Genomic DNA, 12,805 nt, shown 5'->3' with positions numbered 1-12,805 from the left:
CCAGTCTGGATGAAGAGAAACCAGAGCTTCCACTGATCAAAGAGGAGGAGGAGGAACACTGCATCAATGAAGAAGGAGAGCAGCTTGAACTGAAGCAGGAGACTGATGCTTTCAAGGTCACTGAGAATGATCAGGAAAAGATGGACTCCAAGAACCAAGTGAGGACCCAGGTCTGGAAGCAAACAGATCAGAAACAGTGATGCTGTGACCGTCCCGCTGGACTCTCCTTTAGATGAGAACTCGCATGCCTGTGACACATCTGGAAAGGTTTTTACCCGACGTGGTAGTTTGACAACTCACATAAGAATTCACACAGGTGAAAAGCCTTATTCGTGGGAAATTTGTGGAAAAGGGTTCATTCGACGGTGTCACTTAAGCCATCAACCACCAAGGTGAGAGGCCTTTTTCTTGCCAGATATTTCAAATAAATTTCAGTTACGCTTACAGTCTAGCTACCACATGAGCACACACACAGGTAAGAGGCAGCATACCTGCAAGATATGTGGAAAATGTTTTACTCAGTCTTCTACTTTAACTGTCCACTTGAGAACGCACACAGGTGAAAAGCCTTTTTCTTGTGAAATGTGTGGAAAGGGAAAGGAGTTACTTGACTGATCACTTAAGGACACACACAGATGAAAAGTACTTTTCTTGTGATGTTTGTGGAAAAGCGTTTTGCCATGCTAAAAGTCTTACCTACCACATGAGAACTCACAGAGGTGAAAGGCCCTTTACTTGTAAAATGTGACGAAAAAGTTTTACCCAAAACAGTAATTTAGCTGTTCATATGAGAACCCACACGGGGGCGAGGCCTTTTACCTGTAAATTATGTGGAAAAGGTTTCAGTCGAAACTTTTCTTTAGCAGCTCATGTAAAGACTCACACAGGTGAGAACATGTAATTCTAACTGTGCATCTAGAGAAAAGTAATTTCTTTAATTAAATCAGAAACGTTTTTCAACATAAGGCCCACTTACTACATACATCTGGTAAAAGCTTGATTTTATTTGGGTAATTATTATTATATTGTCTAAGTTAGATAAAAATTGCTCTTTAATGCACACAACACTCTGCTGTAACATCTGTCTGAAAGTAATTCTGTTTTATAAATAAAGCATAAAGAGATCTGAGAAATTTAACACTTAAGTGAAACATGAAATCAGGAGGTTTTTGGGTACAGTTCAGTTAAACTTCTGCCTTCTTTGAACTAACTGAAAAACTAAATTGAAAAAATAATTCTGTAGAAATGTGTACTATTTTGCTTAATTCCTAAAATATTTTGTTCTTAAGACTTTAACATTATTTTTCTGTTTGAAAATGCCAGATAAGAAATTTGTATTTATTTATTTTTATTGCATTACACGTGCTTGGTATAAGCCAACTGAAAAGTTTTTCTTCATTGTTATTTGCTTATTAGCAACAAAAAAAATGAATAAATAAAATCTGAATTTTTATTATTATTGTTTTTTTTGTTGCTTTGTAATACACATAGTATACTTTAAACCAAAACAAGACCGCAACCCCAAAATCAAGGTTCAGGGTTTTTATATGTTTAATATCTTTTTAAAAAGTTGATAACAAGTAATCCCTTTCATCAGTATTTCTAGCAGTGTCAGTCCCCAAGAGTTCATTGAAATGTTCTATTTTCTGTGCTTGTAACGTTTTGACCATATTCCACATGATATTTTAACTTTGTTCTTCTTTTTTTGTAAGTGTTGTTGTAAGTGTTTTTCTAAGTGTTGCTCTGTTTCCAAACATTGTTTTTGTACACAAACAAACACAAGTACACATATACATGTAACCATTGTGGATAAAACTAGTCCTAATTACGCAAAATCATAGATTTCTGTCGACAATGAAATAATTGTTATACTCCATGCCGCTAGGTGGCAGTATGAGATCCAAGCCGCAGCGCAAACCTTTTTTTTTTCCATTTCCGGTTTTTGGTGCTAGCCGTTTAGCTCGATAGCTGTAGCTTTGGAAAATATTTCTAGTTTAAGGAAATTATCCTTGGGTAATTTGCAACCTTATGGAAATCACAAGAAAGAAACGACCAACCTTTCAAAGTATCGGTATGTGACTTTTTAAGAGTCTGATGCATCGCTAAATAACTGCACAAGAACTGCGTATCGCAAAGAAACCACATGTTAATTACTGAGCTCTCTTTGATGATGAAGAATAACGAACAAAAGGTTTGATAAAGCTCAAACGTCCAACCTACTAGGTCATTTTGGAATAATGGGACTAATCCATTAAAAAAGTAATGATTCATGAGAATACAAAACATTTAAGACTTAATTCAACTGTGTTTCTTAAGCTGATTTGATTGGTTCAACTTAAATTTCAATCTGTTTTTTCCATTTCATTATTATGGGAAAGACATTCAGATTCTGAAATCTATAACATAATTAAGGTTGTTTCTAGAAACTCTAAAAGTTTCACTATCACAGTACTGCAGGGCTGCCTATTTTTTAAATAACACTCTTAAGAGTCAGACTCTTAGATATTAAGTCATTCTATACCGTTGCGTGTGGTTTTGTGAAAGTGTAATAGGGAAGTAATGCACCACAAGGTAAAAAAACAAACAACAAGCCGAAATTATTGAAAAGTAATTGCAAGTAATTTAAAAATAAACAACTTTTTATAGACAACCATTGTCTGTAAAAGAGAACAAGATGTCACCCATAGAAAATGGTTTACTACCTGCTCAACCAAATGAAGTCAATTTAGTTTACATTTATTCACGATACGCTGCCATTGGATTCCAGATAAGGTTAGTGAGCAGTGATTGATAAGAGTTGATCTGAGTCAAAGTTTTTTTTCCATTCAACCTTTCTATGGCAACTACTGTCGCCAATCAGGAGCGAGCTTGTTGGAAGTCCACACCCCTACCCCTGAAAGCAGGCTGAGGAGAACCTGTCAAAAAATTCAAAGGTCAAGATGGGGGCCAGTAGGCACCACATGCTTTTACAGACGCATCTGTGTTTAGCGTGTTTATAACTTAACTAACGTGTGATAAAGAACAAATATCATGAAAAGAAATTGGGAATAATAAGAAGATGTTAAGAAAAATGTGTCAGATCAGCAGTTGTTATTCTGACCAATCGAATGACTGAGTAATGGCTGTTTATTTCTCCATTGGAGTCTATGGGATTTTGGCTCCTTGGAGCCTGCAGGTACTTCCTATAATACAGTCTATGACAGCAACAACTTAATCATCCACCTTAATGACACGAGAAACAAACACTAAACTACATACTCATATTAAGACAAGCGACAAGGTCTATAGCACAATTCAGTTTCAAACTCTGTGTCACTATTTGTTCTGGATTGTAACTTTTTGGAGGCTTTGAGAATGTCATGTGATGTCTCTCATTTGAAACATGGCTAAAGGACTCCCGTTTTAATTGTCATAATTGATAATAATGTTCTGTCCATAGCCAAACTGTTCCTGGTCCTGGTTTTGTTTAAGCCCACTTTCCATTTGAGGGGACCAGCACCAGGAACAGCTTTGCAGTGGTGGCAAGCCTGTGGACCAATCTTTGTCTTATCTTGTCAGATAAGAACGCCATTCCAATGATTTGAAAACCCTTTGAATCGGATCAGCCAGATCACTGCGTCAATGTTGCAGCAGAGGGGTGGGCGCCAGAAATCCATAAAAACATTGTCTTCTTGAAAAATGTGCATTGTCATGTGCTTTATCGATACCTTATGATTTTTAATTCTGTCTGATAAAAACTGGGAACCGGATATTGATAAATCATGTAATAAAATGGTTATAGTATAACGGGGTGGGATTATATAAGTTCGCTTCCTTCCACTCCCTTTCAAGCAATATTTATTAATATGTCTAATTATCATACACTTGATTAGTTACTGTATGAATGTATAACTGATGATTATATTGCTTTGGTGTATTATTTCTACTTACGGTAATTGCTTGAAATAAACCATTTCAAATCAAATCAAATCGAAAATGTCTTTCTATCACTGATTTACAGTGGGAGGTTGTTCTTTAACCCAGTTGAATAAAATGCACTTTCATTGTAGAAAAAGGAGTTTACTAAGTAACGCAGATTTATTCTTTATTCTGGATCTTTACAAAGTTTAAGTTTCTGTATGGATCTGATTTCTTTGGTGACACACAGCCAGAAATGTGAAATCTTTTAACAACTCCATAGACGGTGTAAATAGGTACCAGTTGATCATTTAAATGTAAGGTATAGAGGTGATCTGTGTGAGTCTAGCTTATTCAGGGTTCTACATTGTCTTCATAAAATCTTATACCGTTTTTTCATATCTGTTGTTAATAAATCCTGAGGGAGTAGATCATGTAGTCTCTCAACATGATTCATCATTCAGACTTTATCATAGACACTATGACACTAAGCAGCGTTAGAAATAAGGGGAAAAAATGGCAAGTAATATTTGGTTGTCCTCCCCAATTTCTGGTTGTCCTTTGATACCAATATTCAACAGCAACTTTCTTCTATACATCTAATATCAACTGCCTCTTATGATGAACATTTAAAAAAACTCTTTGAATATTAAAAACAAACATTTTACGAAATATTGAAGCATCTGGTTACACAAAGTATTGCCATGTAAATCAAATACTGTTACGGTCAAATGCAAATACTTTATCATACCCTATAATATATCAGAAAATTGATGACATTAACCGACACTGTAACCTAATGAGTATTTTTAAAATTTAGAACACTTGTATGGACTGGGACTAATACAGCATTCCAAATATAAAGTAATAATTATACGTGATGAAAAGTTATAATATGATAAAACATCTTTTTCAAATAAACACATGTGTAAATGATACCATGTTTACATTGTGCGCTGCAGTAGCAGTAAAGACTAATATCCCTGATCTTTTAAACAAGACATGCAGGTGCAATGTTGTCATTTTGCCATGTTTTCGGGCGTACTCGGTTCGTTCGGAAGTCACGTGACATCGTTCGTTTACACTCGGACATCGGCTTCCCAAAAGCTTTGAAAAATAATCGAAAAATACCAAAATGTTGAATAAAAGACCAGGTTGCCACACGGACAACCATCAGGTTCATTTTTGGTTGACCCTCCGTGAAAACTGGTTGTCCCGGACAACAGGATAACTGCTTATTTCGGACGCTGCTTTGATAAAGTTTACGTATATTTATAAACTTTGTAGTGAGATTTTGCGTAACTTGGTTTAGTCAGTAAGAAAATGGACCAAATGGCTCTTTTAGTTTTAAAGGTTGCAGACTCCTGCTTTAGCTGTTGCATTAGTGATGCAGTTGATAGTCATCTCACTATTGAGTTGGTATATACTATACCAGTTGATAGTGATCTCACTATCAACTCAAAGGGATATGAAAGTGGAATATTTACAATGAATCCATGTTGAGCTAAAATTCATCTTTAAGCCCACTTTGTCCCTTTTGGGGTCATTGGGCTGCTGGAGCCTATCCTAGCCACTTGTGGGCGAAGGGAATGGACATCATGGACAGGTCGCTAGTCTGTCGCAAGGCCCCACTACTATAAACACTTTATTTACACAATTTAGAGTAAACAATTAACCCATGTTTTTGGACGGTGGGAGGAAGCCGGAGTCCCAGGAGAAAACATGCAAACTCCACACAGATGTTTAGTTTCAGGTCCCCCAGCCGGGACTTGAACGGGGGGCTTTGAGGCAACAGGTGCTCCACCGTGCAGCCCCAAACTATAACTGATTAAAAAAAAATTTTTTTTTAGCCAGCCTGGAGTTTATTCATGTTATCCTGGGAATAACAATGGGTTAATAATAATGGATTCATGGGTTGAGATCAGGATCAGAATAATTTAAATTCAGATTTCTCACCAATATTTGAGTTTGAATTATTATTATTATTAATTTGTTTTTTTGATCATTCAAACTTAAACTCAAATTATCTCCAGGACCTGGAGATAATTTGATATGACCTGAATATGACCTGAATAATCTCCAGGGTGGCTTTTTAAAAGTTAATAAAAATGAAAAGAGCCAAATTTGAATGGGCCTTTGAAATGAAGTGATCCAAACGATGGGCTCCCTCCAAAGAGCCTTAAATCCCATCTCAATAAGGGGGAAATGGGTGAGACGCTTGCACTTTGCACACTGTGCAGAAAGCCGATTGGTGCTGTTCAGGGGAAAGGTGCGCGCTCTGTACTCCCATCCTAGCTTTTAGAAATGAGAAATACAGAAAATCAGAGTGTAGTTAGTGTGGACACCCCACAGGCACGTTCGTCTCACGTGCACGCCCCTCGCATAAAGCATTTGTGCGGTCAGAGAGCCAGTGTGCACACTTCACTGCTGACTGGGGTATGACAGCACCCTTACAAAGACTTCACCATGCTCTTACAACACGCACGACAATCGCACGTTTGACGCCCTAAAGTGGCCGAATGAGCCACACAGGAACACAAAGACACACCGGTCGCACCTTAAGATACGGTCGCACTTGTTCCAAAAACCTGCAGCGTGTGACTAAGGCTTCATGGGCCAGTATTTCTGCGCTGCTCACTCCGGAGAGCCATTTAATAGAAAACATTTCTTTGCATTTCTACAATGCGTTTATGAAATACTTCAAATGAAATAAACTTTTTGATAGGCTACTAAAATTAGTAAATAAGATTTAGAACTTTTTGTCAGGGGATGTTTTCCATGGCTGCTGTTTCCAGGTATGTATTTACTCAGAATACACAGCTGGAAAATGTGAAATCAGACTAGATGGACTCTTGTTGTTGTTGTTTATGAGTGAGCGACTCAGCAGTGAATTATGTGCACAGTGTCCACATCCACGTGAACAAAGATCCCCACTTATTGTAATTGAGTAATCACCACCGTCTCTGCAGGCCACATTTATGGATCCCAAAAGTGTTTCTTTAGCCACAACAGATACATAAAAATAAACAGGAAAAAAGTCACTTTAGTTGTGTCTCAGCATGAGAAATAGAGGTGTGGCGTGAGACTGAGAGGAATCAATCAAATGCGTGAGAGTTGTATGGATTGTGTCTGTGAAGCAGTGAACTTCTGCAGTTTGTGTCTTATTCAGGTTTTAAAGGAGAAGTTTATTTTTCTTTGCTTTTTGCTTCCAGATGCTCAACAGAAGCACGTCCGTGAAGAGGATGAGGATGAATGGCAGCTCTGTAAGCAGGAGAGGGCCTCCAGTCTGGACCAAGCAGAACCAGAACCTCCACAGATCAAAGAGGAACCGCAGGAAGCGTGCAGTGATCAGGAGGACGAGCAGCGGCTCCTGAATCAGGAGGATGTCGTGAAGGTGGAGTTCAAGACTGAATGTGAAGAAACGTCTGAAGATGGTGAGTTCAAGGAATCGACAGTTCAACCAAACTCCATGTAGAACTTGATCAGGGTGTCTGAAGTAAAGCTGGACAGAACAGATATGTTAAATGGTTTGTGAAGTTTTCAGCCATGTTTCCATCTGAAGTTAAAGAAAATGAGCAGCAAAACTCTCATTTACATGTACATGTGAGTGTGTAGGATCAGGTTTGTTGAAGCCGGTGGTCGGTAAGCTGGTTCACAGAGGGAAAGACGGTGGCAGGGGATGAAACGACAATAAGCACTTGATCTGTCGTCTGTTTGTATCTTTTGGATTTGAAAAACAAATCGAGTTTGAGTGATCATCTCCTCTCACAATGATCTTTTTCCCCCTTTGGCATCATAAGGAAAAGGTCAATCACGCAGTGCTGTTAATGTGACCCCGCCCACCTATAGCTTATAAATACTGCGCGTTTCCCGCGTCAGCATTCTAGTAAATGCAATTTAAATGATAAATGAATGCGCATCACAGGAAAAGGAACTAAGTTTTGCTACGGTGAGATGAAAACTTTGTAATAATGATCCTGTGATTTTGAAACTGTTGCTGATGATTGACAGGTGGGGTGAAATGAGTGTCTGTGGATAGAACATGAGCGTACCGTGTGCGTGAGTCATGGGAAAAGCGCGCCTCGGATCCACGAGCTGCACACGTTCATGACTGCACAGCTATGACATTTATGAAGTCATTATTTCAGTTTGTAAAGTAAAAACCAAACAAGGTCTGATTAAACCCAGACTTTCTTTCTGTTCTTCCAAATGTCAATATGAAATGTAAACCGGTTTTTAAATGAATACTACAAATGATCACCACGTCATTTACTGCTGTGGAAAAAAAAGAAGAATATTCAGTTGTGGAAAATTATAATACTATAATTAGCAAACTAAGGAAAAAGTAAAACTATTTGATTATACATGCAATAAAAGCACCATGACAGAATGAACTTACATTAAGTTACCCAGGCCTTGTTTCATAATGTCACAGAAAACGAATAAGCCAAAATACTCTCGTTTTTATGTTAATGGTTGTAAAGTTCTTAGAAATATTGATGGTATTTTGTTCTGACGTTTCCAGTCCTATTAATGTGGGAATGACAAACCACAAATGCAGTACTTATGGTTTCAAACAAACACACCTGAAATATTATTTCACTTTGAACTATTTTCCTTGTGCAATATTGATGTGAAAGCACTTTTTTTTTTAGTTAATGCCAAAATATGTTTATAAAAGCTATTAGACCTGCTGTTTGTCAATTCAATCAGATTTGGGATACATTGGAAATGTTTTTGTATTTTTTGTATTACAGTTCCCATTAGAGTTGGTGAGGAGAACATTTTAAATCGGCGCTTCGTGTCATAAACGTTGTTGATCCCTGGTTTAGGCTATAGAAAGGAAAATAATTCTGCAAATAAACGCAGCAATGTTAAAACAATCTGGTTAAAAATGAAAAACAGCTTTTCACAGCATTTATTCTTGCCTATCAGCACATTTAAGATGTATAGTTGGGGGGAGGCTTGACCGTGTAAACGGAATAAGTGCATTTCTAGAGTACATTCTTGTTTATTGTCATTCTCATTCATGTGTTCATTTGCGCCATGTGTGTGGTTTTTCTTCATGCTTCATTTCCAATGTCTTGGCCTTCTCCCACAGATGTTTCACAGCGGTATTTATGTGAGGAGCAGGAAGACGAGGAGGAGGAAGAGGAAGCTGAGGAGAAGAGCTTTAGTCTGGATGAGGAGGAAGCAGAGTCTCTGCAGATTAAAGAGGAGCAGGAAGAATTCTCTATCAGTGAGGAAGGGGAGGAGTTTGAAGTGAAGAAGGAGGCGGAGGCTTTTATGACCCCTGAGGATGATCAGGAAAACATGGACTCCAAACCAGAACCAAGTGAGAGCCCAGTCCTGGAAAACAAAACTCGGATCAGAGACGGCGATTCCGTGACCGTCACCCTGGACACTCCTTCACATGAAAGCTCCCATTCCTGTGACACATGTGGAAAAGTTTTTACTCAACGTCGCAGTTTGACGACTCACATGAGAATCCACACAGGTGAGAAGCCCTACTCATGTGACAAATGTGGAAAAAGGTTCCTTGAATCTTCAACGCTAACTGTCCACATGAGAACGCACACGGGCGAAAGGCCCTATGTTTGTGACACGTGTGGAAAACGCTTTAGTCAGAGTTGCTATATGGCTGTCCATAAGAGAACCCACACAGGCGAGAGGCCATATTCCTGCAAAACATGTGGAAAATCCTTCTCTGCCTCCTACAAACTGACCGTCCATAATCGCTCTCACACAGGCGAGAGGCCGTATGCCTGTGAAACGTGTGGTAAAGACTTCCGGGACAGTTACGGCATGACCAAACACATGAAGACTCACACAGTGGAGAGGCTGTTTTCCTGCAAAATATGTGGAAAGGGGTTTAATCAAAGCAGATACCTGGCTGTTCACATGACCATTCACACCACTGAGAAGCCCTTTTCCTGTGAAATATGCCAAAAAACATACAGCTACGCTTACATTCTGACCAAACACATGAGGACTCACACCGGCGAGAGGCCCTTTTCATGTGAAACCTGTGGAAAAAGCTTCTTTGATTCTTCTTCATTAACAGTCCACATGAGGACGCACACGGGCGAAAAGCCTTTTTCCTGCGAGATATGCGGAAAGGGGTTCAGCGCATCGTCCAGGTTAACCATTCACATGAGAACACACACAGGTGAGAAGCCTTTTTCCTGCGAGTTATGTGGAAAAAGCTTCAGCCACGGTCAAAGTCTAACGGTGCACATGAGGACGCACACGGGTGAGAGGCCCTTTTCCTGTGACGTTTGTGAAAAATCCTTCAGCCTAAAGAGTTATTTGAAAGTCCACAAGAGAACCCACACAGGGGAAAAGCCCTTCTCTTGTAAAATATGCAAAAAGGCTTTCAGCCACGCTTGCAGTTTAAACATTCACATGGAGTCTCACACAGTCGAGAGGCTGTTCTTTTGTAAAGTATGTAGAAAAGGGTTCAATCAAAAGACTGCTTTGACAGACCACATGAAAACGCACAGGTAGGCAATACCATGTACATTCTGTGGGGACGGTTTCATCACATTTCTTTTTAAAGTCAAAGACAGTTTTAATGTGCATGACAATTACACTAAGCACACACAATAATGACCATTGTTATTGGATTTAAGTTGTGATTATGTTGTATTTTTAGTGAAAAATTTTAGGAATTAAAAAATATTTGCAGCTTTTGTGTGTTAACATCTGCTCCTAAAGTCTTGAGGCAAACCATGATCAAGTTTGAGATTCATCATGAAACATTCATCATGGAGTCAGACAAGTTTTTACAATAAAAGTTCAGCTAAACACGGCCTTAGGTCTTGGTTTTCCTCAAAGTGAAGATTTCTTTTTTATCTGCAGATTAGAACATAAGGTGCCTGAATTCCCTGACGATCCTTACATTTCTTTGCTGTCTTTTAAAGTTTTTTAGGTGTACATTTTTTAAGAAATGCTGCATGGTTTAAAAAAAATAATATAAATTTGATCGGAAAAACTTCTATCTGGAGGAATGGCATCTTGTTTTCCCCTGAATGAATATTTGCTCTTTGTTGCCTGTTGTAATTAGCATAGCTCATTTGTGATGTTAAAATGGTTTCTTTGTAATCACATTTTAATATGTAACTAAAAACTGTTATCAGGTGGACGGCAATCTTGAGATAGTTTGTTTGAACCTTGATTGACTGTATGAACTGTTTCTGATAATAAAAATCTTGCACATTGACATTTTGCTGTTTGGAATGTTTTTGACGCACAATAAACTTTTTAAAATGAATGTTTGACTTGAACGTGAACAATTTTTTTCCCTATGGTTTTATTTCTAAATCCTCATTCTGATGGTACCTCCCATGGACTACAACACGTGTCAAACTCAAGGCCCGAGGGGCCAAATGTGGCCCGCATTTCATTTTATGTGGCCCTCGAGGGCATGCAAGCTTTTAATTTCTTAAAATAATAATTACTGTGTATTTATTCATATCTAGGGGAATTGGACTTGAAATGTTGGATTGGTCAGCTATACATTAGGACTTAAACACTGTCCAATATAACTTAACCTGACAGAATCAAATTTAAAACGATCTATGGTAGAGTAACAAGCAAACATGTTTTCTATGCAACTGTAATTGTCACTTTAAAAAGTTATAATAAATAAATTATTTATTTAACATTAAGGAGTAGTAACGTTTATTTTTCATTACATTTAGTCACATGTATATCTGGGCCTTTGAGGACAAGCACTATACTGATGTGGCCCTCGGTGAAAATGAGTTTGACACCCCTGGACTGCAGGGACCGACGCCGAGCAGTTACCCACCTTTACCACAAGAGGGAGGCAGAGTTTACTTTTACTCCATGGAATGTATAAATGAGGGGTTCACCCCTGAAAACAGAAAATGGAGATATTAATGTCATTTTCTTGACATTTTTATATGCAAAGAGGCTGTTGAGTTTATACTTAAATGTTCTCAGTATTATTTGTTTCACACTAGTTTGATTTAAGAAGGTGCGACTGCGTTTGCTGTTGACCTATAGGTAGTTTTTTGGGGACTAAAGTTTTCTTACAAGTTATGAAAGTTCTATTTTTCTACTTATTTTTCTACTTTTTTATGTCCTTATCTGTTTTCTCGTTAAATGCCAGAAGGCTAGGGAATAATGTAAAGCGTAAGGCCTTATTTTTGTTTGCTAAACAGCAAAAAACTGACTGTTTTTTTTCAGGAATCTCATTCACTTGCTAAGGATGCAAATTTTTGGAAAGATCAATGGGGGGATGACGTTTGGTTTTCACATGGCACAGAATTCTCTGCAGGGGTATGTTGCATGAGGAGTAATTTTAAGGGGGAAGTCTTGCACACTGATTCTGATATAAATGGTCATTTTCTTTGTCTAATTGTAAAGATGAGCAATATTCATTGCATGACGACCAATATTTGTGGCTATAATTCCAACTCTGATAACAATCAGCTTCTGGACACTCCAGAAGATAAAATAATGTTCTGGTTAGCCAGATTTCCAAGCACACACGTGCTAAATGGAGGTGACTTTAATGTGGTAGTGGACCAAAACACTGATAGATGGCCTCCAGGTCAGACTCTAAAGTCTACATCAAGTGTAGTAGAAAAGTTGGATTTATGTGACATATGGAGGACCAATTTTCCTGATAAAAGGGAGAATACATGGAGTAATAAGAGCAGATCTAGGCAATCACGTTTAGACCTTTGGCTTCTCTCAAAGGATGTAGACAAAGAGAATGTCTCTGCAGACACTTTAGCAACACCACTAACTGACCACAAAGCTTTAACAATCAGAATACAATTTTTTCCTGATGAAAATGTGTCCTGAAAACTCTGTTACTGGAAACTGAACAGCACACTATTAAAACATGAATGTGTTCAATCAGTGATTAACAGGC

At 38.2% G+C, this 12,805-nt stretch overlaps 1 protein-coding gene across 1 annotated transcript; it reads left to right on the top strand.

Annotated features, from left to right (window-relative positions):
- Positions 1-1,902: 1,902 nt before the first annotated feature.
- On the top strand, positions 1,903-11,170 carry LOC105356150 (zinc finger protein 2). Its single transcript, XM_011486242.3, has 3 exons — positions 1,903-2,071; positions 7,110-7,331; positions 8,999-11,170. Exons 1-3 carry the CDS (start codon positions 2,029-2,031, stop codon positions 10,402-10,404), a joined length of 1,671 nt encoding a protein of 556 aa, XP_011484544.1. The 5' UTR covers positions 1,903-2,028; the 3' UTR covers positions 10,405-11,170.
- Positions 11,171-12,805: the final 1,635 nt, after the last annotated feature.

This window comes from Oryzias latipes, chromosome 17 (genome assembly GCF_002234675.1).
Source record: "Oryzias latipes chromosome 17, ASM223467v1".
NCBI lineage: Eukaryota > Metazoa > Chordata > Actinopteri > Beloniformes > Adrianichthyidae > Oryzias > Oryzias latipes.
The sequence above is the reverse complement of the archived record's forward strand: the minus strand, read 5'-3'. Positions and strand labels throughout refer to the sequence as shown.